This window comes from Acomys russatus, chromosome 19, assembly GCF_903995435.1.
Source record: "Acomys russatus chromosome 19, mAcoRus1.1, whole genome shotgun sequence".
Classification (NCBI taxonomy): domain Eukaryota; kingdom Metazoa; phylum Chordata; class Mammalia; order Rodentia; family Muridae; genus Acomys; species Acomys russatus.
Window position 1 is genome coordinate 7,652,820 of NC_067155.1, and position 26,808 is coordinate 7,679,627.

The following is a 26,808-nucleotide window of genomic DNA, read 5'->3' on the forward strand; positions in this document are numbered from 1 at the left end:
AGGCCTTTAATCCCAGCACTCAGGAGGCAGAGGCAGGAAGATCGCTGTGAGTGAGAGGCTAGCCTGGTCTACAAAGCTAGTCCAGGACAGACAGGGCTAACCCTGTCTCGGGAAAAAAAAAAAAAAGGAACAACAACAAAAAAAGAGAGCCATTCCTATAATCCCAGAATTCCCAAAGGCCCTGACAGGAAATTGCTGCAAATTTGAAGCCATTATGGCCTACACAGGAGTTCAAGGCCATCCTGGGCCATAATGTGAGACCATGTCCCAAAAGGAGAAAATTAAAACAAAACAAAACAAAAAGAAAAAGCGCAGTTTGTGTGTGTGTGAGAGAGAGTGAGAGAGAGAGAGAGAGAGAGAGAGAGAGAGAGAGAGACACATAATTTGGAAAGGGGCGTGGTTTGTGGGTGTGGCCTGGGTGGGAGGGTGGAATTCCAAAAGTAGGGGTTCAGAGCGAAGGAAGACTAGGTGCAGCAAAAGGAATGCTACTGACCTATCACAAGACGCTCGAAATGGGCGTGGCCCGGCCTAGGGGGCGGGGCTCTACCGTGAGACCCAAGCCCAGGGTGTGTCCTAACCGGAAGTCTGGGGTCTGTGGGTGGTGGCTTAAGAAGAAGCGGGCATTGTGGACGCAGGCGCACCAGGCTCCGTTCACCCACCGGAAGCGGCCTAGGGCGTCCCCCTCCCCTGTCTTTTGCCGGCGTAATTTCCCTTCCCCGTTTCCCCGCCGCCATCCTCCACGCCGACGCTTCGGGGGAAACCGGCGCTACTTCCGCTTCCGGGCAGGAGGCGCGGGGCTGGTGGGGAGTTGGGGGGGGTAAGGGGCGGCACTTCCGGTTGGGCCCTCGGGTCTCCCCGGAGCGGCGGCACCTCCTCCGCCTCCTCAGCCTCCTCCCGGCGGAGACCCCCAGCGCCGGTGAGTGACTGGGTGCGCGGCCCGGGGACCCGGGTTCCTCGGGGGCGGGGGGCCTCTCCCTGGCCTGCCGCAGTCCCCAGGACGCAACACCCCTCCCCCCAGAACGTCAGTGCTTCTCTGCCGGGCCCGAGGCAGGGGATCCCCAATAACTAGTCCCCCCCACAAGATCACTCCAGATATCTTAGCCATGAATGTCCCCCCTCCCCCGACACCGTGGGATGGCTATGAAAGCGTTTTCATTCGTAATGAACCTCTCAAGTGCCAGGGCCCCCCACGAGCCTTTCCCCTACCGCCTCATCAGCTTCCTCCTCAAGATCCTGCCCGAGCCATCACCATTGCTATGCTTACAGGGTAACTGCTCATGAGCCCTCGGTTCCTGTCTCCTGTAGGGTTGCTTCCAAGGAGTGTTGCATTAATACTTTGTGACAAGACTTGCCCCCAATTATGTCTGACCACACACAACCCACCTCCAATGCCTTTTTGTGTGTGTGTGTGGGGGGGGGAGGTACAAAAATATTTTCTATTCTGACCCATGCCAAAAGTGCTTTTTAAAATCCCCTTCCTTCAACCTCCCTCAAAAAGACCTCTCGAAATCCACCGCCCCCCCAGTGGAACAGCTCCCTCCAGAGTTCTTTAATACCAAGTCCTTTCCCCGGTTAGGGAGAAACATCTGCCTGCTTAGCATCAGGTTCTCATGAAACACTCCCCGCCCCATTTCCCTCCCTCCCTTCCCCATTTCCCTCCCTCCCTCCCTCCCCTCATCCTGGCCTCTGCAGTCCCAGAACAATGCTAGTTAGTTAGCAAGAGTGTTCCTTTCTGGAGCAGCGGACAGCAGCAGCTCTTGTATCCATCTTTAGCCAAGTCTCTTGACATTGTCCCAAACTTGTTAGGAAAGACCCTGGCCCCGCTTATGTAGTTTCCCGTAGATTTTCATTCTTTGCCTGAACGAACATCACCATTCCATGCCCAGGCCATGCAGTCACAAAAGACACACACACACACACACACACACACACACACACACACACACACAAAATGAACTGTCATCGTACAGAGGTTTGCAGCCTAGTTGAGAAGCAGATCGGAAACAACCGCTGCTCTGTGGGTTCTCTGAGAGTCCGTTGAGCTATGAGGTGAATGCCGAAACATAAGGTTTAATTGTGCCATTCAGAGATCTGGGGAACAGCTGGTGCAAAGGTCCGGAGGTAACTGACAGTGATGTGGCCTGGCAGAGCGGCAGCGAGTGTGCAGTAGAGTCGTCGAGAGAGAAAGCTCGTTTGGAAGAGCCTGGCTTTTTTGTCAGCTCTACAGAGCTTGTAGGATTCTTCCTGCATCCGCTTGGTCCTTATTCCCTCATGAACACTTTCAGCAGCTGTTGAGTGAACATCTACTTCATACAGAAGAGTAAAATGGACAAAAATTCCTGTCCACAAAGAGTGGCCATGCCGAGAAGGCAGACATTAAGGGATCACGCCACATGGGGCAGGGGGACAGAGTTCAATCAGTAAAGCGTGTCTTGGAATTCAGATTCCCAGCACTTATGTTAAAAAAGAAAGAAAGCTGGGCACGGTGGCACATGGCTGTAATTGCAGCACTGGGGAGGTGGAGACAGGAGGATTTCTGGAGCTCACTGGCCAGCTCCAGATTCACTGAAAGACTGTCTCAAAGAAGGAAGGAAAGGAAGATGAGGGCAGTTGACGAGGCCACACCACATTGGCCCCTGGCCCCCACACCCTCCCATGCAAACATAAACCGCCCACGAAATCAAAATGCTTATGCGGACAGAGTTATAGGGGCTGGATGTCACAAAGACCGTGTATGGGCTGCCTCGTGCCACCTTGCTCCTTAAGCAAGCCACAGAACAGAAAGTTTGGTCCTAGACTGCTGTGGCCCACCATGGGGCTTCTCTGGCAGCTTCCTCATCTTGCAGATGGGGGGGGGGCGACATTGAGAGCATGCGCTATGGATTTTGCTCCTTCTGTTTGCCCAGTCTCATCCCTTCACTTACTCCGTAGTAGGAGTTCTCAAGCAGCCAGCGAGATGGCACAACAGGTAAAAGCATTTGCTTCCAAGGCTGAGGACCTGAGTTCAGTCCCCAGAAACCATATGGCAGGAGAGGACTGACTCCTATAAGTTGTCCTCTTACCTCTGTGTGTGTGCACATGCAATAAATAAATGCAATATGTTGTTATTGTGGCTAAAGAGTCATTAGCAAGCTAGTACTGTCCCAGGTCCTGAGGACAGAGTTAAGAACAGAGGGTGAATATCTTGTTTTGGGGGGCTATGAAGATCGCTTAGTGGTTAAAGTACTTGCCGTGAAAGCATGGGGATCAGAGTTCGGATTCCCAGAACCCATTGGAATGGCACCTGTGATTCCAGTCTCCGAGGGCAGAAATAGGATCCCCAGAGCAAGCTGGCTAATGAGACTAGCCATATCTGTGAGCTCTGGGTTTGATTGAGAGACCCTGCCTCAGTGAATAAGGCGGAAGAGAGATAGAGGATCATTCCTAGCTTCGACCTCTGGGCCCTCTACAGGCACACATATATGTGTGCATACACATGTGAAGCTGGGGGTGTGGGGGGGAATGTTGGTATCAGAAAGGACAGCCAGTAAACACGTGGTCAGCAAGTAGAATGCATGTTTCATTTGGTGGTGGTTAGTGATCTAGAGGGACCTGGAGCTAGCTGGAGGAGTGCAGTTCTGGGTGACAGGTGGCATTGTTTCATTGTCCTGTAGAGAAGACAATTGCACAGAGACAGGAAGGAGATGAAGGAAGGAGTGAACGGGGGAGATAAATTTGTCAGCAGGAGCTCTAGTCCCGGAACACAGGCCCTGGAGCAGAAATGGAGCCAGCACACTGGAGGAACAGCTGTGAGTTTGTGGGGGCCTTTGTAAGTCATTGGAAGGACTTTGGGGTATACTGAGATGGCATCCTTAGGTTTTCAGCTGGAGTGTCGTGGTTTGGCCTGTATCCTCCCAGCTCAGTGGGATAGCAGCACTTCTGAGAGTGTTGGGAGTTTTGAATGGGCCCTGGAGTTGGGCCAGACTCAGAGATGCGAATAGGAGGCAGGAGGTGAGGAAAAGGATGAGCAGGTTGTGTCTCCATGCACAGTGGAGTTGGGGGGGGGGCAGTTCTGTTTTGGAAAGTGAGCTACTGAAAGGCAGCAGACCACAGGGAGGAGAAGAGTGTGGGCTCTGGAGCCCCACGCTTTCTTGCCTTCAGCTCCACTTTGCTCAGTGACCTCCTGGCCCCCCCCCCCCCAGTGTCTTCCTTAGAGTTTGTGTTTGCTGGTTGGTTTGGGGTTTTTGTTGTTGTTTTGTTTTTAGACAGGGTTTCTCTGTGTATCCCTGGCTGTCCTAGAGCTCTCTCTGTGGACCATGATGGCCTTGAATTTATAGAGATCCGCCCTCCTCTGCCTCCCAAGTGCTGGGATTAAAGGCGTGTGCCACCATGCCCAGCTGAAGTTAGTGTTTCTGAGTCAGTAATTCTACCATCTTTCCTCCAAAGATGGAAGAGAATTCAGGAGAGTCAAACTAGAGATATGACCTGTCAAAACTTTTCCCCTGTGTATGGCATGTGCACATGTGCATACTTGTGTGTCTGTATTTGTGTAAGGGCCGGAGGTTGACTATGGGTGTCTTCCTGCTCCCTCTCTGCTTTATTGAAGCAAGCACTCTCACTGAATCTAAAGCATATAGGTTGGGCTAGTGTAGCTGGCCAGCTGGCCCTGGGGATCCCCCATGTCTGCCTTCTTCAGCGCTGGATTGCAATTGCAGAGAACTGCAATGCCCACCTAATTTACATGGGCTCTGGGGGTCCAAACTCCAGTCCTCAGGCTTGCACACCAAGTGCTCTACCCACTGGACCATCTTCTCGGCCCTGCTAACACTTGCTGTGTTTATATGGAGCTCTGTTGTTTGGTATGTGTGGTGAGGGGAGTCTCTTCCATTATAATCTTATGAACCCTTCCCTGACGCATGCCGCCTCAGAAAAGAGGCATTTTGGGGCTGGAGAAACTGGTCTACAATTAGGAGCACTTGCTGCTCTTGCAGAGGACCCAGCCAGCACCTACATGATGGCTCACAACCACCTGTATCTCAAATTCCAGGGACCCGACACCCTCTTCTGGCTTCTATCCGGGCAGGCGGGCAGGACATAGACAGGCATGCATAGAAGTCACACACATAAAATAACTTTTAAAAAAGAGGGAGCAATTTAAGACTTGGGCACAGAGCTGGCAAGATGACTCAGTAGGTAAAGTGCTTGCCATGCAAGACTGGTGGCCTGAGTTCAATCCCTGGAGCCCTCTTAAAGGTCGAAGAAGAGAACCATCTCCGGAGTTGTCCCTGACCTCACATGCACCCTCATTCACACATATTATACACATAGTAAATAACTGTTTTTTAAAAAAGTCTTCAGTCTGGGCCAGAGAGATGGCTCAGACGTTAAGAACACTGTCTGTGCTTCCAAAGGGCCTGAGTTCAATTCCCAGCAACCACATTGGTGGCTCACAATCATCTATAATGTGATCTGATGCCCTCTTCTGCAGATAAAGCACTCATATGCAATAAATAAATAAATAAATAAATCTTTAAAAAAATAAAGTCTTCAGTCTGGGCTGGAGAGATGGATGGCTCAGAAGTTAAGAGCACTGTCTGTGCTTCTAAAGGTCCTGAGCTCAGTTCCCAGCATGGTGGCTCACAACCATCCATAATGAGATCTGGTGCCCTCTTATGACATGCAGCCACACGTGTGGGCAGAATGCTGTATAAATAATAAATAAATAAATCTTTCAAAGAAAAGTCTTCAGTCCACTGAAAGAAGGAAATGCCTTATTGCCCAATGGGACTTATGAGCCCAATGCATTCTGCTCCCCATTAGTGTACCCCTTCCTTGTGCAGCCCAATGCATTCTGCTCCCCATTAGTGTACCCCTTCCTTGTGCAGCCCAGTGCATTCTGCTCCCCATTAGTGTACCCTTTCCTTGTGCAGCCCAGTGCATCCTGCTCCCCATTAGTGTACCCCTTCCTTGTGCAGCCCAATGCATCCTGCTCCCCATTAGTGTACCCCTTCCTTGTGCAGCCCAATGCATCCTGCTCCCCATTAGTGTACCCCTTCCTTGTGCAGCCCAATGCATTCTGCTCCCCATTAGTGTACCCCTTCCTTGTGCAGCCCAGTGCATTCTGCTCCCCATTAGTGTACCCCTTCCTTGTGCAGCCCAATGCATTCTGCTCCCCATTAGTGTACCCCTTCCTTGTGCAGCCCAATGCATTCTGCTCCCCATTAGTGTACCCCTTCCTTGTGCAGCCCAGTGCATTCTGCTCCCCATTAGTGTACCCCTTCCTTGTGCAGCCCAATGCATTCTGCTCCCCATTAGTGTACCCCTTCCTTGTGCAGCCCAATGCATTCTGCTCCCCATTAGTGTACCCCTTCCTTGTGCAGCCCAATGCATCCTGCTCCCCATTAGTGTACCCCTTCCTTGTGCAGCCCAATGCATCCTGCTCCCCATTAGTGTACCCCTTCCTTGTGCAGCCCAATGCATTCTGCTCCCCATTAGTGTACCCCTTCCTTGTGCAGCCCAGTGCATTCTGCTCCCCATTAGTGTACCCCTTCCTTGTGCAGCCCAATGCATTCTGCTCCCCATTAGTGTACCCCTTCCTTGTGCAGCCCAATGCATTCTGCTCCCCATTAGTGTACCCCTTCCTTGTGCAGCCCAATGCATTCTGCTCCCCCCCCTTTTGTGAATGCATTTCCCCCCTTAGTGTACCCCTTCCTTGTGCAGCCCAATGCATTCTGCTCCCCATTAGTGTACCCCTTCCTTGTGCAGCCCAATGCATTCTGCTCCCCATTAGTGTACCCCTTCCTTGTGCAGCCCATGCTTCTTGCAGAATAGTGCTGACCATAGAATTCCTTTTCTGGGAGACATATGAGCTCCATCTCTGTAAACGACTCCCTCTCCAGGGAGGGCCCAGACAGGTTAGTCTCATCTACTTGAATTGGTGTGTGAGCATGGATGTGTGCAGGAAATCAGAGGACAGCTTTTGCTAGTCAGCTCTCCTCCTCCTCCTTCCCGAGGCATACAGTGTGCTAACAGGTCCTTGAGCTTCTCGGCAGTTCTCCTGTCTCTGCCTGCCATCATGGCAGTGCTGGGACTCCAGCTCTGCGCCACTACACTCCTGCTCACTTTAAATGTACATTCAGGGGACTGAGCTCAGCCTGCCAGGCTTATTCAACGAATGCTTACCCATGGACCCATCTTTTTAGCTTCTCACTATTTGGTAAATATTTATCAATATAGACATCTACAGCAATAAATTTCCCTTTGAGCAATACTTTAGCCGTGTCTCTTCAGTGTTAGTATGTTGTGTTTTCATTTTCTTCTTCTTTTTTTTAATTTTGATTTTTTGAGACAGAGTCCTCTATAGCCCATGCTGGTCTTGAACTTGCTTGTGTAGCTGAGGCCAGTCTTGAACTCCTGCTGGTCTTCCTACCTCTTACCTCCTAATTGCTAGAAATACAAACATATGCAACCACACCCAGCTGTTTTTATTTTATTCATTGCAAAACATTCTCTAATTTCCCTCATGGCCTCTTCACGGATCTCCTGGAGGAGGAAGGGAGAGAGAGAGGGTAAGGGGGGGGGGGCGGGGGGGGGAGCACTCTAGGTGTTGCTTAAACTTAACATATCAACAGATATTTGTCACATACAGCTTGTCCATATTTCCACTGTGGTAGATGCTGGGGGCATAAGCACAAACAAAACAGGCTACTTTAGTCAGCCAGGCACAGTGGCGCACACCTTTGATCCCAGCACTCGGGAGGCAGAGGCAGGTGGCTCTCTGTGAGTTTGAGGCCAGCCTGGTCTACAAAGCGAGTCCAGGACAGCCAGGCATCCAGGGCTCTGTTACACAGAGAAACCCTATCTTGAAAAACAAAACAGAAGAATCAAACAAAAGGAGTACACAATATGATGGTGGCACTAAATGTGGTGAAAAGAATACAGCTGGATTACTAGCTAGAGGTGACAGGAGGAGAGGGGAAACCTGAATAGGACTTGGTAGGTGCTGTCATTGACTTCTGGGGAGGGCTGTCCCAAGGCAGACAAGGAATCCGCGGGGCTTGTTGTATTCAAGGCAGAGTCTCAGGTGTCCCAGGCTGGCCTCAAACTTACTGTGTAGGCGAGGCTAGCCATAAGTCCTGCCTCAGGCTCCCAAATGCCTGGCAGGATCTATTGAATAGTAACCCCACACCTCCTGTTAGGTCCTTCATAGAAATAGCATAGAGTACCCCTAAAGAAGATTCCTGTGTCATCATTCTCGACTGTCCCATCCTCCATTTGGGGGGTACAGATCCCATAGGGATTGGGATTCTCTTCTGGTTATCGAGCCAATTACTTTGAACTTGTCTGGGGACCTTGAGGAACTTACTAGCTTTCTCTGTGCGTCAGTGTTGTCATCTGTCTAGTGGAGAGAAAAAGTGTCTCCATCTGAGAGTTGTGACGGGGAGATCTGATGAGTGGAGAGGTGGGAGTACTTAGGACAGGACAGTCTAAAACACCAGAGCAGCTGCTGCTGCTACTGTCACCGAGGTTCTGAGGGGAGCAAGCGCAGCCGGTAACTTTGCTCACCACATTGTCCCTGCCCCCTTCCTTAGCACTCTAAATTGTACTACCTGCATCCTTACACTAGCTCTTCCACCTGGCGGCCGAGTCCCTCACTTAGCTTCCTCGGGCAGTCTTTTTGGTTGTTATGCCTTTGGTTTTTCCGGAGATTAGGTTAAACAGTGCCGGTGAGAAGGGCATGAGAGCTATTCGTATCCTCATTTTCTCGTGGCAAGGAGAGGACTGAGCCCAGAGGAAGGCATGGGGAGCAGGAAAGGCTTTGGGCCCCTCCCCCGCCAGGTCCTGGGGGAATTAGTCAGGGTTAGGGTTTTGCAGGAGAAGACAAGGTCCTACAGGTGTGCGGAGAACAGTCTGAGGATGGATAGGGAGGTGTGTGAAGATCCAGGAAAGAAAATGTAGGCAAGGTTGGGGAGAGGCTAGGAATGACCCTGGGTCCACACGGGTAAGAGGAATGACAGGGAAGCTAAGAGAATGCTGCTGGTGCAGGAGCATGGATGTAGTTCCCTTTGCTTGCTACTCACCGGCTCCCTTTGCTCAGTCGCCATCCTCTTCTTCACAGGGTCTCCCTTCTCTCCACCGACAAGAGATGGAGGCAAACCAGGCAGGCAGCGGTGCCGGGGGTGGCGGGAGCAGCGGCATCGGGGGCGAGGACGGGGTCCACTTCCAGAGTTACCCCTTTGACTTCCTGGAGTTCCTCAACCACCAGCGCTTTGAGCCCATGGAGCTATATGGGGAACACGCCAAGGCAGTGGCGGCCCTGCCCTGCACCCCGGGGCCCCCGCCCCAGCCCCCGCCCCAGCCTCCTCCGCCCCAGTATGACTACCCACCCCAGTCCAGTTTCAAACCCAAGGCGGAGGCTCCTTCCTCATCCTCATCATCATCTTCCTCCTCATCTTCCTCATCTTCGTCTTCCTCATCCTCTTCCCAAGCCAAGAAGCTGGATCCACCATTGCCACCGACCTTCGGGGCGCCGCCCCCTCCGCTCTTTGATGCTGCCTTCCCAGCTCCGCAATGGGGAATTGTCGACCTCTCTGGACACCAGCACCTGTTCGGGAACCTGAAACGAGGCGGGCCCACGCCTGGGCCTGGAGTAGCATCAGGACTGGGCACTCCCACCGGGACCCCAGGGCCCCTGCCCACACCCACGCAGACCCCGCCTGGGCCCACGGTAGGGGCGGCCTGCGACCCAGCCAAGGACGACAAAGGCTATTTCCGAAGGCTGAAGTATCTGATGGAGCGGCGCTTCCCGTGCGGCGTTTGCCAGAAGTCCTTCAAGCAATCCTCACATCTGGTCCAGCACATGCTAGTGCACTCCGGTGAGCGGCCATACGAATGTGGCGTCTGTGGCCGCACCTATAACCATGTCTCCAGTCTCATTCGCCACCGACGCTGCCACAAGGACGTGCCACCAACAGCGGGTGGTACGCCTCAGCCTGGGCCGCCACTTCCTTCACTGGGCCTTCCAGTACCCACAGCCAGTGCCACGGCCACCTCTGCTCCTGCCACAGTGTCCTCGGGCCCCTCCACCACACCTGCACCGCCTGCCACTTCCTCTGATGGGAACAGTACCACCCCTGCTGCCCCACCCGGTGTGGCTATGCCTCCCCCCGCCACTACTGGTGGGGAGGGCCCGTTTGCCTGTTCCCTCTGCTGGAAGGTCTTCAAGAAGCCCAGCCACCTGCACCAGCACCAGATCATCCACACCGGGGAGAAACCCTTCTCCTGCTCAGTGTGCAGCAAAAGCTTCAACAGGAGGGAGAGCCTCAAGCGGCATGTGAAAACTCACTCGGCCGACCTGCTGCGCCTGCCTTGTGGCATCTGTGGAAAAGCCTTCCGCGATGCTTCCTACCTCCTCAAGCACCAGGCGGCCCACGCAGGAGCTGGGACCCCGCGGCCGGTGTACCCCTGTGACTTGTGCGGGAAGACATACTCAGCGCCGCAGAGCCTGCTGCGACACAAAGCTGCCCACGCACCACCCGTCGCCGCCGAGCCAGCCAAGGATGGGGCGGCCTCCGTCCCCCAGCCACCTCCCACCTTCCCCCCTGGCCCCTACCTCCTGCCCGCGGACCCGACCACTACCGATGAGAAAGCGACGGCGGCCGCTGCGGCTGTGGTGTATGGGGCGGTGCCTGTTCCACTTCTCAGCGCGCATCCGCTGCTGCTCGGAGGTGCGGGGAGCGGCGGCGCTGGCGGTCCGGGTGCGGGCGGCCCCGGCAAGACGTTCTGCTGTGGCATCTGTGGACGCGCGTTTGGGCGCCGAGAGACCCTGAAGCGCCACGAGCGCATCCACACCGGCGAGAAGCCCCATCAGTGCCCGGTGTGCGGGAAGCGCTTCCGCGAGTCCTTCCACCTGAGCAAGCACCACGTGGTGCACACTCGGGAGCGGCCCTACAAGTGCGAGCTGTGCGGCAAGGTCTTTGGTTATCCGCAGAGCCTCACGCGCCACCGCCAGGTGCACCGGCTCCAGCTGCCCTGCGCTCTGGCCGGAGCCACAGGCCTCGCCACCGGCCAGGGGACCACTGGGGCCTGTGGACCCGGGGCTGCAGGCTCTTCAGGCGGGCCTGACGGCCTGAGCTACGCCTGCTCAGACTGCGGGGAACACTTCCCGGATCTCTTCCACGTCATGAGCCACAAGGAAGCCCACATGTCAGAGAAGCCCTACGGCTGTGACGCCTGTGGCAAGACCTTCGGCTTCATCGAGAACCTCATGTGGCACAAGCTGGTCCACCAGGCTGCCCCGGAGCGCCTTCTCGCGCCAACACCCAGTGGCCCCCAGTCCTCTGATGGCTCCAGCGGCGGCGGCAGCAGCGGCACCGATGCATCCAGCGTGCTGGACAACGGGCTGGCTGGAGAGGTGGGCACGGCTGTGGCAGCGCTGACCGGGGTGTCTGGGGGCAGCGAGGATGCGGGTGGGGCGACGGTGGCCGGATCGGGTGGCGGGGCCAGTTCAGGCGCTGAGCGCTTCAGCTGTGCCACATGCGGCCAAAGCTTCAAGCATTTCCTGGGCCTGGTGACTCATAAATATGTGCACCTGGTGCGCCGGACCCTGGGTTGCGGCCTCTGTGGCCAGAGCTTTGCGGGCGCATACGACCTGCTCCTGCACCGCCGAAGCCATCGGCAGAAACGGGGTTTCCGCTGCCCGGTGTGTGGGAAGCGCTTCTGGGAGGCGGCCCTGCTGATGCGCCACCAGCGCTGTCACACAGAGCAGCGGCCCTACCGATGCGGCGTGTGCGGTAGAGGTTTCCTACGCTCCTGGTACCTGCGGCAGCACCGCGTAGTACACACGGGCGAGCGCGCCTTCAAGTGCGGCGTGTGCGCCAAGCACTTCGCGCAGTCCTCCAGCCTGGCAGAGCACCGGCGGCTGCACGCCGTGGCCCGGCCTCAGCGCTGCGGGGCCTGCGGCAAGACCTTCCGCTATCGCTCCAACCTGCTGGAGCATCAGCGGCTGCACCTGGGCGAGCGCGCCTATCGCTGCGAGCACTGCGGCAAGGGCTTCTTCTACCTGAGCTCCGTGTTGCGCCACCAGCGTGCCCACGAGCCCCCGCGGCCCGAGCTGCGCTGTCCTGCCTGTCTCAAGGCCTTCAAGGATCCTGGCTACTTCCGGAAGCACCTGGCTGCCCATCAGGGCGGCAGGCCCTTCCGTTGCTCCTCCTGCGGGGAGGGCTTTGCCAACACCTACGGTCTGAAGAAACACCGCCTGGTGCACAAGGCTGAGGGTCTTGGGATGCCCGGAACAGGGGGAAGCGCCTTGGCCGGGAAGGATCCCTGACCAGGGGGCGTCAGTGTGCCACTTCAATCAGATATTCCCTTCTGAACTCTACCCTTCTGGGGCTGCTGGTCAGACTCTCCCCACCCCCTCCTTACTGTCACCCATTCTAAAGAAGTACACAGATGGCCTAGCTTCCTTCCGGTCCCATGCCCTACAAACTGAAGATTAAATTGCTCCCATCCCAGGCCGTTCTGGCCCTTCCTTCTCCATCCCTCAGACACTGAACTTGATCCTCCGTCCAGTTGATCCTCTTCTATAAACCTTGTCTGCTCCCCAGCAGCCTTGTGGCTCCAGTGACCGCTGTGGTGGAGATGGGTCTGAGCTCACCTCCTCCACTTCCTCTGGGATCTGGCTGGACAGCCGACTATGAACAGAGTTAGGAGGGCACAGGTGGGGGTCTGGGTGCTCTTGGATTGGGGGGGTGGGAGGGGTACAGACGCGGCTTGTACAGAGCAGAGAACAATAAATTGTATCAACAGGGCCGCTGGGGTCTGTCCTTGCTGTTCCTAGGGGATTCTGGTGACTGGATGGACACACATCACCTCACACTCGCTCTCTTTTCACCTAGGTTGAGTGAGGCTTTGCCATGTCCCGGGCATTAGCCTATGAATTGGGCAAGTGGAGAGGAGTGAAACAGGGAAGTCGCACTCTCAGAAACTGATTTGAGATTCCGAGCCTCCCCTCCATGCTGCTCTCAGCCACCATGACCGGAAGCCTCCTGTCTGCCAAGTCCTGACCCGGGCACTAGGGAAACTGATGAATTGATTGGACATGACATGCACACCCCGTAGGCTGGGAGAGCATACCTTTGGACCGTGTCACAGTCTGCAGACTCACTTGAGACAGGGCCTCATGTAGTCTAGGCTGGCTGTGGACTTGCTTTGTAGGTAAAGATAGGCTTGATATTTTTTTTTTTTTCGAGACAGGGTCTCTCTGTGTAACCCATGGCTGTTCTGGAACTCCCTATGTAGACCAGACGGGCCTTGAACCCACAGAAATCCACTGGCCTCTGCCTCCCTGATACTGAGATTAAAAGTGTGCACCACTATGGCTGGCTAATCTTGAACTTTTTTTTTTTTTTAGAATTTTAAGTTTACTTAAAGAAATTATGTATATGAGCATTTTGCCGGCGTTTACTACTCAGTGTCTGATGCACATGGAGGCCAGGAGAGGGCAGTAGATCGTCTGGAAGTAGAGCCACAGGCGGTTGTGAGCTGTCCTGTGGGTGCTGGGAATCCAACCCTGATCTTCCGGAAGACCAGTTAGTGCTCTTAACTGCTGAGCCATCCCATCAGCCCTAAACCTTTACTTTTTTTTTTTTTTTTTATTCTCAATGTCACACATCTATGTATGTGTTTGTACACACACACACACACACACACACACACACACACACACACACGCTACTTTGGTGTTACCTACATACCCCCCCACACTATCCTCTTATCTCTCTTCCCCTCCTGTGGAACCCTTTCTTTCCAACAAGCCCTTCTACTTTCGTCTTTTATTTTCTTGGTGACCCATCATTGCCTTTAGTCAGGGTTACTTGTATAAACAAGGGTTGGAAGGCATACTTGCCTGAGCAAGGGCAGCCTACCAGCCCTATACCACGGAGGACTATGACTCCCTTTCCCCCAGGCAACCATTAACTGGCTATAGCTCCTCAGGGATGTTCAGGGCTTTCTGAGCCTGCCTCCACTTCCAAAGTGCCGGAGAAGTGCCCATGTGCCATTATGCCTGGTGTCTGTGGTGCTGGGGGCCGAACCCAGGACATCCTGTGTACTAGACAGTCACTCTGGCAGCTGAACTGCACCCCCAGCCCCACTGCCCTCTTCTGGTGACCTGTAGACCCCTTTAGCTGGATTGCCCCCCACCCCCGGCACACAAATACTTTTTGTTGACTCTGAACATTGAGCCAGACTGTCAGTTGCTGTATTTTTACCTCCCTTTGTGTCTGGCCACGTATCCACACTGCTGCTGTGTTGGTGGTCCCCTCCGAAAGAAACAGGAAACTTCTGTTTAGTGGCAAGGATCCATGTGAGAAAGTAAAGACAGGACCCGAGACACGGCCATAGTCATTCAGCCGTGAGGCCACTGTTGGTGGGTTCTACATGACTCCAAAGGTGCTTAACTGCTCTGTGTGGGACACTGGTTAGAAAGAAGGTGAGGGAAGGTGGCTTAGGGAACGTGTCTGGTGCCTAGCTTCAGCTGAGGGGCCTATGAGATGGGAAGCGGTGTCCTTTCTTTGGAGGAAATGATACATTTTATTATGCACCATCTGAGGGTCACCTCTTGGGGATGCTGGGTGAACATGGACTGAACTAGCAACACATCTTCTCCAGGAGAAAATTAGGGACGCTTCCTTTTGAGTAAGCACCCCAACCTCCTCCAACATCCCTTGGTTGCACAAAACTTCTTACAGCACAGCCAAAGCCTAGTCACTTCCCTTTCTAGATATGAGGAAACAGGCATAGCAAGGCCCTGATCTCCCAATTACCCAGAGAACCAGAATACAAGACTGACAGAGAGAAGCTTTTTAATGGAAACAAACTGGAAGTCCCCACCCCCACGCCAAGCACCAGCTCTCAAGTCCTTTTAGCCCCTTAACACAGTGCTGCCTGTTACTCTACACCACCCTCAGCCGGCCCACCAAGGTTATTATCAGCCAACCCTTCCTCAGAATTGCCCAGGATTCAACAGGAAGCTGTCTACCTCAGAGTGGAGAATAGAGAAATCTGAAACTTCTTCGTAGACACGGGGGAGACCACAGGCTCCGAGCCTAAAGCTTTAGGGGATGCCAGGGGATTGTTTGCTGGCTTGTGTGTTCTCAGTTGCCTCCTATGCAGTAGGATGGAGAGGTGAGCGGAGCTTAGAATTAACCTCTGTGAGCAGGCTCACATCCCAGAGATTCAGACTCCCAATTGTGGTTTAGATACTCAGGATTTGAGAGGGACGGCATCCCAGCATCCCTTTAGAAATGGCCTTGTGGGGCATCCCAAACCAGTGCAATGCGGTTGAGGTAGGCAAAAGATTTCATCCTAGTCCACCTTAAGGCAGCCCCTTACAAGGTCCAGAGGTGGGCCAGGATTGGGCCACAGGTGGTGGTAGATAAATTCTTGTTTTGCAGCCTGGGCTGGTCTGGACTTCCTCCCTCAGCCTTCAGAGTACTGAGATTACAGGCATGGGCCATGCCCAGCTGTCTACGTAGCCTCATAGTTATCTGCACACCCACATGGGTACCCACTGTTGGTACCTTTGAGTCTCAAGTGTAGCATGGGTTTCGGGGACACTAGAACCTGGTTCCTTCTCTTAGTTCTCCAATCGCAGCTGCTCATTATTTCTGCATGGCTTCTGCCTCTCTTTCCCCACCCACCTCCCCTACAATATGTTGCCTACTTCCCAGCCTACTGGTTAACCCTCACATTCGCCTTCACAGTCTCTCTACACTCTTCCGTAGTGTTCTCTGTCCCACACTTACTCCCTGATTCTCGGGCCACCGAAGATGATCTCAGTAGGCCTCCAGACTCTCCCACCCCAGGCCCTGGTCCATGGATGTGGGTGCGCTGGTGCTTGCGAAAGTTGGAGGAGTTATTAAAGGTGCGGTCGCAGAGCGTGCAGCGGAAGGGGCGCTCCCCAGTGTGGATGCGGGCGTGACCGCTCAGCACAGAGGACTGCGTGAAGCCCTTGCCACAGATGCCACAGTGGTAGGGCCGCTCCCCTGTGTGCACCCGCTCGTGGTCTCGCATGTCTGAGGAGCGGCGGAAAGGCTTGGCACAGAACCTGCAGGCGAAAGGCTTGCCTACCACGGCCCCCGCAGCCGCTGCAGCCATCATCACCTCTGACCTCTCCTGGGCCATCCTTGGGTTTGGCTGTCCGGTTGATGCTGCGGGTGGAAGCCTTCCAGAGGTGCCTGGCTCCGCCCCATGTCGGTGCTGGTGCCTTAGCAGAGGTGCCAAGGCCTTAAAAGCCCGTGGGCAGAGTGGGCAGCGGTAAGGCCGCTCTCCAGTGTGCAAGCTGTAGTGGGCACGAAGGCTAGCAGGACCTGGACAGCTGTGGCCACACACGTGACAACGGCTAGGGTCTCCACCCTGCCCAAGCCCCTCCACGCCAGTCAAGTGGCCATGTTCGTGAAACAGCAGCTCTGAGACCAGGCGGAAGGCAGCGGGACACAGGGCACAGTGAAAATATCCCGGCTCTGGGGGCTCAGGGACGGATGTGGTATCGGTGACTTTAACCACCTGGATCTCGATGAGGTCACTTGGGGGTGTGGCAGGGTGGCCATCATCAGGCACCAGGACCTGGGGAGTGGAAGAAGAAACAGGAGGCTTTGGACCCTGCTTGGAGAGCTTTCTTCAATATGCCTCCACTTATTAAAACACTTGCCAGGGCTGTGGAGATGGCTCAGTGGGTAAAGAGACACTTGCCAAATCTAGCGACCTGAGTACGATCTGTGGGACCCACAGGGCGGAAAGACAAATGGACTCTTCCAAGTTGCCCTCTGCCCGTGCTATTGCACACACAGACACACAGACACACACACACAGACACCCACACACACCCTCTCCTTACGTGAGTAAATAAATGAAAGTTAAAAATTTAAATAAAATATTTGCTCCTCTGAAGTCCACTGGATCCTTTTTTTTTTTTTAAAAAAAAAAGATTTATTATTTACTTATTTAAAAACAAGGTTTCACTATGCAGCCCTAGCTGGCCTGGTCCTTGCTGTATAGACCAGGGTGACCTAGAACTCAGAAAGATCTGCCTGCCTCTGCCTCCCAAGTGCTGGGATTAAAAGCATGTACCTGTCACCAAGCCCCAGTATTTCTTTTTATGTTTTGTGTAAGAGCCTGTATATATGTTCACCATGTGTGTGCAGTGCCCATGGCGGCCAGAAATGAGAGTCAGACCCTCTAGAAGTGGAGTTACAGATGGTCATGAGCCTCCAGGTGGATGCTGAGAACCGAACCTCTAAAAAGAGCAGTCAGTGCTCCTAACTGCTGAGCCATCTTTCCAGCCCCAGCCCTTGGTGTCTTGACCCTGAATTCTTGCTGTATCCAGCTGGCATTTCTCTGTCTTGCCCCAAATACACTGCAGGCACAGAGGTGCCTCTCCTCTATACTAGTTAAAAACCTCATCATTGGGGTTGGAGAGATGGCTCAGAGGTTCAGAGCACTGACTACTCCTCCGGAGGTCCTGAGTTCAATTCCCAGCATCCACATGGTGGCTCACAACAACCATCTGTAATGTGAGCTGATGCCCTCTTCTGGCCTGCAGGTGTACAAGCAGGCACAGCACTGTATATATAGTAATAAATAAATAAATCTCTAACCTCATCATTTCTTCCCCTTACAACCGAAAAACACCACTAAAGGGAACCCCTATTTGTGCTTCTGCCCCTCATTATCCACCTCTCCTAAAGCACCCTGAATGGACTTTGGAAAATGTGAGGTCATGGCACTTTCTCTCTCCAAGCCTTCCAATTTGCACTTAACACCCTCCCCCTGCACCCGCCCGCTCTGTCCTCCCTACAATGCCCACCACGATCTGAATCCTGCTTATCTCACTGACAGCGGTGTAAATATAAGCCAGCACTCAGCTGACTTCTGCCATCTAAATTTAGCTCGCTTCACCTCCACTCTATCAGTTTACTTTTTAATTTCCCTTATGGGACATATTACAATAAATTCTGTTCATCGTCACGTCTCCTTACAGGACGGCAAACAGCAAAGGACGCAATCTTTGTCCATTTTGGTCCTGAGGCTAAGTAAATATTTGTTGAATGGACCAATATTAGTTACTCTCGGGTTATTAGTTAGAGGTTCCAAAGTCGCCCGAAACACCCATTTCTCCTCAAAAATCCTCCCTTGGACATTCGTAGGGCAGTCCTAGTATCATCACATGCCATCCTATCATGGTGACCGGATTATAGCTGCCCTCTTTAAGGTCACCTTCCCAACCTTATCCACTAGCCCTGTAATTTCCCTGACGACCGCCCCTCTTAAGACTCCACCCCTCTTTATGCAAATCAAATCCCTAGTCCTCCCCCTGGACCCTACAGCCCAGAATACATCCCGTCTTCAGTGCCCGCCTCAACCGGGTTCGTTCCTCATTCCCCATAGGCTCCGCCCTAAGCCCCGCCCCAGAGCGTTACCATAACCCCCGCCCAATCCTCCTAGGCCCCGCCCCGCCCCCTGACCCTGCGATCTTCTTCTTCGCTGTCAACCCCCTGCCCAGACCCCTTCGTCGCCCGCACCAGGTCCGGCAGCTCCGGAGATGGCGACTCCCGGGTCGATGAGCTCGGAATCGGGGGGTCCCGGCGCGCGGCAGCCATCTTGTACCTAAGCCCCGTCCCTAAGGCCAATGAGTGCTCCGCGAGGGGCGGGGCCCGGGCTGGCTGCACTGCGCAAGCGCGCAAGGGGTAGGGCGGTAAGGGGCGGGGCCTTCGCGGTGTGGGTTTGGGTCCAGGCCGAGCGCTGCAGAAAGTCTTCATTACCTGTCAGTCCTCCGCCAGGACAGACTGAACTTGGTAGCTGGGCGGTCGGCGACACTTTAGTGACGAATGCTGACGTTCCCCCAACTTTTTAAAAATTATTTTTAGGCAGGTTCTCACTGTGTAGTCCTTGGCTGGCCTAGAACTCCATGTAGCTGGCTTCGAACTCACAGAGAGCCGCTTGCCTCTGAGCCACTATGAGCCTCCCTCCAAGTCTCTTTTAAAAACTAACTCTGGCCGATCCCGAAGTTTATCTGAACATCAAAGCACGGAGGAAGCTTTGTTTTATGCCCCAGGAAAACGTGTCTGAAGTCCCCTTCAATTCATGGTGCAGTTTATGAATGAAAGGTTTTTGCAAAATTCCGTGCCAAGAAAGGGGCTCAGTAGCGGCGGCACAGGTGATTCCAAATGGAAGCAGCAGCAAAGCCCTGCGAGTCGCAGTGATGTTTGGAAGAAAAGAGCTCAAAGAGGGTTTGGGCAGCACCAAGGACAGGGCTCTGCTGAGCATTCTACTTTGTCGAGGGCCCGGTTTTGTGACTTTGGATAAGTTACGACATTTTTTGTGGCCAACACCTCTTCATCTTCTCTTTCTTCTGCTGCTCTTTCCACTCACTCCTCCTTGTTTCCCTCCTCCTGACAAAGCCTCATATAGTGAGATCTGGCCTCAAACTTAGTCTAGGCCGGCCTGGAACTCTATTTTGATTTTTAAAGATTTATTTAAGTGTGGATGGGTGCTCTGCTTGTATGTATGTCTTGCACACCACGTGTTTTCGGTGCCCATGGAGGTCAGAGATGTCATCATATTCCCTGGAAGTTATAGAGGGTTGTTAGCTGTCATGTGGGTGCTGGGAACCAAACCCAAGTCTTCTGCAAGAACAACAGATGTCTTAGCTCTCCACCCATGGCCTTGAACTCTTGATCTTTCTGGTACTGTAGTTACAGGCATGCACCCCATGCCCAGCTCCATCCCTCTCTCTTTTCTGTATAGGAGCGTGTGGAAAGAGCCAGAAAAGAGATATGGGAGTGCCTTAATGCACCATCTGCTTGTGCAGACCAGGAGACCCTGAACATTTTCATCAAGGCTAAGGTTGCTGCTCTTGGGGGTGGGGATACAATGGCACCTCTGCTTGAAGTTACATGTGGTGGCCATGCGATTTTCTTTGGCTAAATGACATATATATGATAGCATTTTGTGTCCCTTTGGGCACACAGTACAAGCCTCAGAGACACCCATAAGCTTTCCACCTCTCCTGTTCTTTGCTAGGGAACAGTGGTAGAAGTAAAACTCCCATCAGGCCGAGTTCCAGAGTGACTGCAGTCATCACAAACATGCTGGTTGACCTTGGATGCATAACATTTTCACGGAAACATTTGTTGTATTAAGGCACTGAACACTGTGATTGTTCCAGGAGTTCAGCTTACCTTGGACCAGAGCCTCAAAAATGCTAAGGCTGTGGGCTGGTGCCTGCTGTCAAGCCCAATTGATGACTGGAGGAGGCTCATTACCGGGGACCCATAAAATTGAAGGAGAGAATGGACTCTCGCCAAGTTGTCCCAGGACCTCCCCAGACCTGTCTCGGTGGCATGCATGTTCCCCACTCCCCTATGGACACACAGAAAATAAGGTGTAATTAAAAAGACTGCTAGGCATGTGCTCTTACACTGCATTCTTCCAGCCTTTAAAAATCAACTTTTAGGACTTGTGCACAACACTACTGACCTAGGAGACAGGATGTGCAGGGCAACAGGGGTAGCTCTGTAACAGGGATAAGAAACTACTTTCTGATCGGAGTTGAGGCCCATTTTGCAGGAGGTTAATCCACATCTGGTAAACCCAGTGTCCTAATTGGATTTCTATTCCTGTGGTAAAACATTCTGACCAAAAGCATTTTGGGGAGAAAAGAGTTCACTGAGCTTACATGTTCTTTTTTAAAAAATATTTTTATTTAGTTTTAATTTATGTGTATTGGTGTGAGGGTGTGTCAGGTCTTGGAGTTACAGACAGTCACCAGCTGCCATGTGGGTGCTGGGAATTGAACCGGGGTCCTTTGGAAAAGCAGGCAGTGCTCTTAACCACTGAGGTATCTCTCCAGCCCAAGCTTACATGTTCTTACCATAGTCCACCACTGTGGGACACCAAGGCAAGAACACAAACAGAGAGAGAACCCGGAGGCAGGAACTGAAACAGAGACCATGGGCAGTTGCTACTTACTTGCTCCTCATAGCTTGCCCAGCCTGTTTGTTTGTTTGTTTTGTTTTATACACCTCAGGTTTACCTGCCCACAGGTGACGCCATCTTCAATGAACTGTGCCCTCCCATATCAAATCAGTAATCAAGAAAGTGCCCAAGACACTTGCCTACAGACCAGTTTGATGGGGGCATTTTCTCAGTTGAGGGCCCCTCTTCCAGATGACCCTAGCTCTGTCAAGTTGACAAGACAAAACTAAACTGTAGGTATTATGTGTTGCGAAGCTATTTTATTCGGTTTCTTATACCTTTACCTCCCTTCCAACCCCTCTACGCTAGGTAGGAGAGAAAAAAGGTTGGAAAGGAAAGGGGACAGAGACCTCGACAGGTTAGACCGCTTCCTGCTGGTTCGGGGTGTTGGGTTCCTAGGGGCAAGTCCAATCTTTGTCACCACGACATCTCCAACTTCTCCTTCTCATCAAACTGCAACAACCGCAACTGCAACAGCCGCAGCTGCAACAGCCACAACTACAACAACTGCAACTGCCACAACCGCAACAGCCGCAACCGCAACAGCCGCAACCGCAACAGCCGCAACTGCAACAGCCGCAACCACCACAACCACAACTGCCACAACCGCAACAGCCGCAACCGCAACAGCCACAACTGCGACAACCGCAACTGCCACAGCCGCAACTGCCACAGCCGCAACTGCAACAGCTGCAACTGCAACAGCCACAACTGCAACAACCGCGATCAGGAGCAGCAACTTCTTCTTTGGAGCACCTCTGGCTCCTCGCTGGGCTCTGGCATTTATCCCCTCTGAAAAGTTCCCAGAATTCTAAATGCCAACTATCTTCGGATGGCAAAGTCACGCCCCTGCTAGTGCACGAGGCAAAGCATAATCACCTCCTGTGACGCAGCCTCTTATCCCACAGCTGGGATTAAAACAAAAGCATATTACATAACGTAACTGGGTTTTTAAAGAAACCAACATTCTGGACTGGAGAGATGGCTCAGAGGTTAAGAGCACTGGTGGCTCTACCAGAGGTCCTGAGTTCAATTCCCAGCAACCACATGCTGCCTCACAACCATCTATAATGTGATTTAATGCCCTCTTCTGTCATGCACTGGCAGAGCACTATATACATAATATACATAATAAATAAATCTTTTTTTTTTTAAAGAAAGTCCACAGAGAGACCCTGTCTTGAAAAACCAAATAAATAAATAAATAAATAAATAAATAAAACAAAAAAAAGAAACCAACCTTCTCACTAAACTAACCAGAAAACTCTGTCAAAAGTCCATGGCTGGGGGCCGGGCATGGTGGCGCATGCCTTTAATCCCAGCACTCGGGAGGCAGAGGCAGGCGGATTGCTGTGAGTTCGAGGCCAGCCTGGTCTACAAAGTGAGTCCAGGATGGCCAAGGCTACACAGAGAAACCCTGTCTCGAAAAACAAAAACAAAAACAAAACAAAACAAAAAACCAAAAACAAAAACAAAAAAAGCCAATGGCTGGCTAGGAATGTCATAGACCTCAGTGTGGAAGGTCTTGCTATTGCTTTGTTAGGTGGACATTATTTGACCATCAAGTTGCCTTTTGAAAAACCATGTTTACTTAATCACAACACTCAGGAGGCAGAGGCCGGCGGATACCTGTGAGTTTCCTGGTCTACACAGTGAGACCTCTCAAACAAGCGAAGCCCGAAAGCATGTTTGTTGCTCCTGTCAGCTTTGAGGTGCTTGTGCAGAGGGCACTGGTAACTGCAGAGGATTAGAACTGGTCATAGTGAAAGGTGATGGTTGAATGCTCAGCCATAACTGCAACATCTACGTCACTTCCTCCTTCAAGGTTCAGGGAACATTGCAGAGGAGGGGACAAATATAATGTGAGAGCCAGCCAGGCATTGGTGGTGTGCTGGCCATCTTGAAACTTTCTAGACCAGCTGGCCTCAAACTCACAGATATGCATGCTTTAACCCTAGCACCTGCGAGGCAGAGGCAGGCAGATCTCTGTGAGTTAGTTCCAGCCTGGTCTAGAGAGAGAGAGAGAGAGAGAGAGAGAGAGAGAGAGAGAGAGAGAGAGAGAGAGAGATGGAGAGAGAGAGAGACAAAGACAGACAGAGAGTGTTCTAGGATAGACAGGACTACATGGAGAAACCCTGCCTCAAAAAACAAACAAAGAAACAAACAAACAAAACAAAACAAAACAAAAAACCAAAACAAAACAAACAAACAAACAAAAAACCAAAACAAAACAAGGGGGCTGGAGAGATGGCTCAGAGGTTAAGAGCACTGACTGCTCTTACAGAGGTCCTGAGTTCAATTCCCAGGAACCACATGGTGGCTCACAACCATCTATAATGTGATCTAATGTGCACTGTATACATAATAAATAAATAAATCTTCAAAAAAATACATGTAATTTTATTTGTGTATGTGTGTATGCGTTTGTGCGGTCAGGCATGCCAGGTGTGCTTGCAGAGGTCAGGTGATAACTTGCAGGAGTCGGTTCTCTTTTTTCCATCACGTGGCTCTCAGAGGTCAAACGCAGGCTGTGAGGCTGGCCGGCAAGACTGTTTACCCACCGAGCCATCTCTCCAGCCCTGATCCTTGAGCCTTTGAATTTGAATCTCACCATTTGTTAAAATGGAGGGAACATTTTGATATTTTGAACTTTGTCGCCCCCCTTAGGCCAAGGAGAGAGTTCCTTGCGACACTGTACGGAGAAGTTCTGTTCAATTGGCTTGGGGTTTGTTCTAGTTTGTTTTCTATCACAATGATGAAGACCATGGCCGAAAGCAACTTAGGGAAGAAAGGCTTTGCTTCATGCATCGTGGAGGAAAGTCAAGGCAGAGCTCAAGGCAGGCACTGAAGGACAGGCCAGGGAGGAGGGCGCCGATTGGCTTGATTCCTGTTGACTCTTCAATCTTCTTTCTTTCTTTCTTTCTTTCTTTTTTTTTTTTTTTTTTGTTTTTCGAGACAGGGTTTCTCTGTGTAGCCTTGGCCATCCTGGACTCACTTTGTAGACCAGGCTGGCCTCGAACTCACAGCGATCTGCCTGCCTCTGCCTCGAGAGTGCTGGGATTAAAGGCGTGTGCCACCACGCCCGGCCCAGTCTGCTTTCTTATACACCTCAGGACTTTTTGCCCAGGGATGATACTACTCACAGTGGGCTGAGCCCTCCCACAATTGTCATCAATCAAAAACAAAAAATGGCCCCCAAGTGCTGGGATTAAAGGCATTCGCCCCCGCCGCCACCACCCCTACCATCTCAATTGGCTGTTGTGGTGCACACACCCAAGGGATTAAAGGTGTGTGTCACCTTGCCCAATTTCTTTGTTTGCTTTTCTTTTCTCATTTCTTGGTTTGTCAACTTGACGCAACCTAGAGAGAGTACTCTGAGAAAGGGAACCAAAATGGGGCTGGGGGGCAGGGCGTAATGCCTCTAGTATATTGGCCAGTAGGCAAGTTTGTGGGACATTAAAAAAAAAAAGATTTATTTATTATGTATACAGTGTTCTCCCTGCATGTAAACCTAATCCAGTGAAAACTTTTAAGCCATTGACGTCATGAGTGCACAGGACCAGACAACGGGCTGACAGAATTAATATTGCGGACATGGCTGTGATTACTGAAACTAATCTACAGACCCAATGCAGTTGTCACACTTCCCCACACATACTTTTTTTTTTTTTTTTGAGACAGGGTTTCTCTGTGTAGCCTTGGTTGTCCTGGACTCCCTTTGTAGACCAGGCTGGCCTTGAACTCACAGTGATCCGCCTGCCGAGCGCTAGGATTAAAGGCGTGCGCCACCACGCCTGGCTACACCCATACTTATTGTATGTGCCTCAAAGGCAACAAGAAAATTGTTGTGAACCTGGGTTCAGAGCGCCACCTAGTGTCAAGGCAGTGGAGATGGTTGCAGGCCCAGATAACTTAAGGCATAGACCCCAGTAAAGTTTCTGTGTATTTCTTTTTTCTCCCCCCCACCCCCGTTTTTCGAGACAGATTTCTCTGTGTATTCTTGACTGTCCTGGGTTCGCTTTGTAGGCTGGCCTCGAACTCACAGCGATCTGCAAGCCTGGGCCTCCCGAGTGCTGGGATTAAAGGTGGGCGCCGTCAACTGCGCGGATTCATCTTGACTCTTCTGAGAGGATTTGATGGCCCCCACCAACACGGGAAAGGATGGCTTGTTTTATTGTGGTCCGGCACACAGAACCTAAATGGGAGTTGGAGGACCAGTCTTCCTAGTACTTTTCACGAGGAACCGTGCAAAGCCAAGCTCTGGCCAGGTGGCCGTGAGATGCCTCGCACAGCTGGGGTACCAGGTGAGGGATGAGATGGAGATGTGGCTGCATCTGTCTCACGAAGGGCCCTCGCATTTCAGGCTGCAGAACCTGGACTTGGCTGTGAGGCCAGTGGGGCCCCTGAAAGGGCTTGCTGCCCATTGATTTAGATTTCTCTCTCTCTCTCTCTCTCTCTCTCTCTCTCTCTCTCTCTCTCTCTCTCTCTCTCTCTCTCTCTCTCTCTCTCCCTGTGTGTGTGTGTGTGCCACCTGTGTTCAGGTGCTCTCAGAGGCCAGTTTCCTTGGTGTGGGAAGGTACAGGTGGTAGTGAGCCACCCTAAGTGGCTGCTGGCCACCAACCTCAGGACCTCGGAAGAGCCTGGTGTGCTCTAATTGCTAAGCTATCCCTCCAGTCCTGTGTGGCTGTACCATCCAGTCCAGCTGTTTGAAGAACCTCATTGGGCCACTTGGGGAGACAAGTTGGAGGCTGGAGTACTAGTGACAAGGCTGGTACTGGGGTTCAGGTGAGAGGGGAACCAGAATGGGACTTCAAAATCAGAGCAGAGGGCTAGACATGGTGGGTGGTACGCGCCTTTAATCCCAGCACTCAGGAGGCAGAGGCAGGCAGATCTCTGTGAGTTGGGGGCCAGCCTGGTCCACACTGTGAGTTCAAGGATAGCCAGAGCTATATAGTATCTCAAGCAAAAAACACAACCCCCAAACCCAACAAAACAAAACAAAAATATCCAACAACGGTGGAACATGTCAGAACATAGATTTGATAGAAGATGAACACTATTTGTCTGGCTTTGAGAGAGAGAGAGAGAGAGAGAGAGAGAGAGAGAGAGAGAGAGAGAGAGGTGATGAGGACATTGGAGGAGGATTTAAATTTTTTTTTTTTTTTGAGACAGGGTTTCTCTGTGTAGCCTTGGCTGTCCTGGACTCCCTTTGTAGACCAGGCTGGCCTTGAACTCACAGCGATCCGCCTGCCTCTGCCTCCCGAGTGCTGGGATTAGAGGCGTGTGCCAACACGCCCAGCCAACAGAAGTATTTTTTGAAGGAAAAGGAGAATACAATACTTGACTTTTAGATTGAGTGATCAAATCCACTCATCCACTAACTGATATTTCCTACTGTGCCTCTACCCCTTTTCCTGCGTTAATGTAAAATATTCGTTTATGTGCGCCCCTATGGATGCACATGGTGCTCAGAAGGCTACTTCTGGAGTTGGCTTTTTCCTTTCACTATGTGGGTCACCCAGGATTGAACTCTTTTGCTCTGGTAGAGGAACTGAGTTCAGGTTACAGCACCCACATGATGGCTCACAGCCACCCTAACTCCAGCTCCAGGGAATCTAATGCTCTCTTTTGACCTCCAAGGGCACCAAGCACAATGTGATACACATGCATACATGCAAGCAAAACACTTGTATACATTAAGAGAGAGAGAGAGAGAGAGAGAGAGAGAGAGAGAGAGAGAGAGAGAGAGAGAGGGAGGGAGAGAGAGAGAGACAGGGAGGGAGGGAGAGAGAG

At 52.3% G+C, this 26,808-nt stretch overlaps 2 protein-coding genes across 3 annotated transcripts; one reads left to right on the forward strand and one right to left on the reverse strand.

Moving 5' to 3' along the window:
• Window positions 1-441: 441 nt before the first annotated feature.
• Znf865 (zinc finger protein 865) lies at window positions 442-15,910 on the forward strand. 2 transcript variants are annotated; one of them, XM_051162322.1, is made up of 4 exons: window positions 442-916; window positions 9,098-11,392; window positions 12,876-13,190; window positions 15,765-15,910. In XM_051162322.1, exons 2-3 carry the CDS (start codon window positions 9,125-9,127, stop codon window positions 12,882-12,884), a joined length of 2,277 nt encoding a protein of 758 aa, XP_051018279.1. In that variant the 5' UTR covers window positions 442-916; window positions 9,098-9,124; the 3' UTR covers window positions 12,885-13,190; window positions 15,765-15,910. The 2 variants fall into 2 exon arrangements, with proteins under 2 accessions (XP_051018279.1, XP_051018278.1); XM_051162321.1 differs by having other exon boundaries at window positions 12,876-13,194; window positions 15,765-15,895.
• On the reverse strand, window positions 15,659-18,696 carry Znf784 (zinc finger protein 784). The gene is made up of 2 exons (XM_051162339.1): window positions 18,561-18,696; window positions 15,659-16,605 (listed from the first exon to the last, which is right to left on the reverse strand). The coding sequence occupies exons 1-2, from the start codon at window positions 18,636-18,638 to the stop codon at window positions 15,712-15,714; spliced, it is 972 nt and encodes a 323-aa protein (XP_051018296.1). The 5' UTR covers window positions 18,639-18,696; the 3' UTR covers window positions 15,659-15,711.
• Window positions 18,697-26,808: the final 8,112 nt, after the last annotated feature.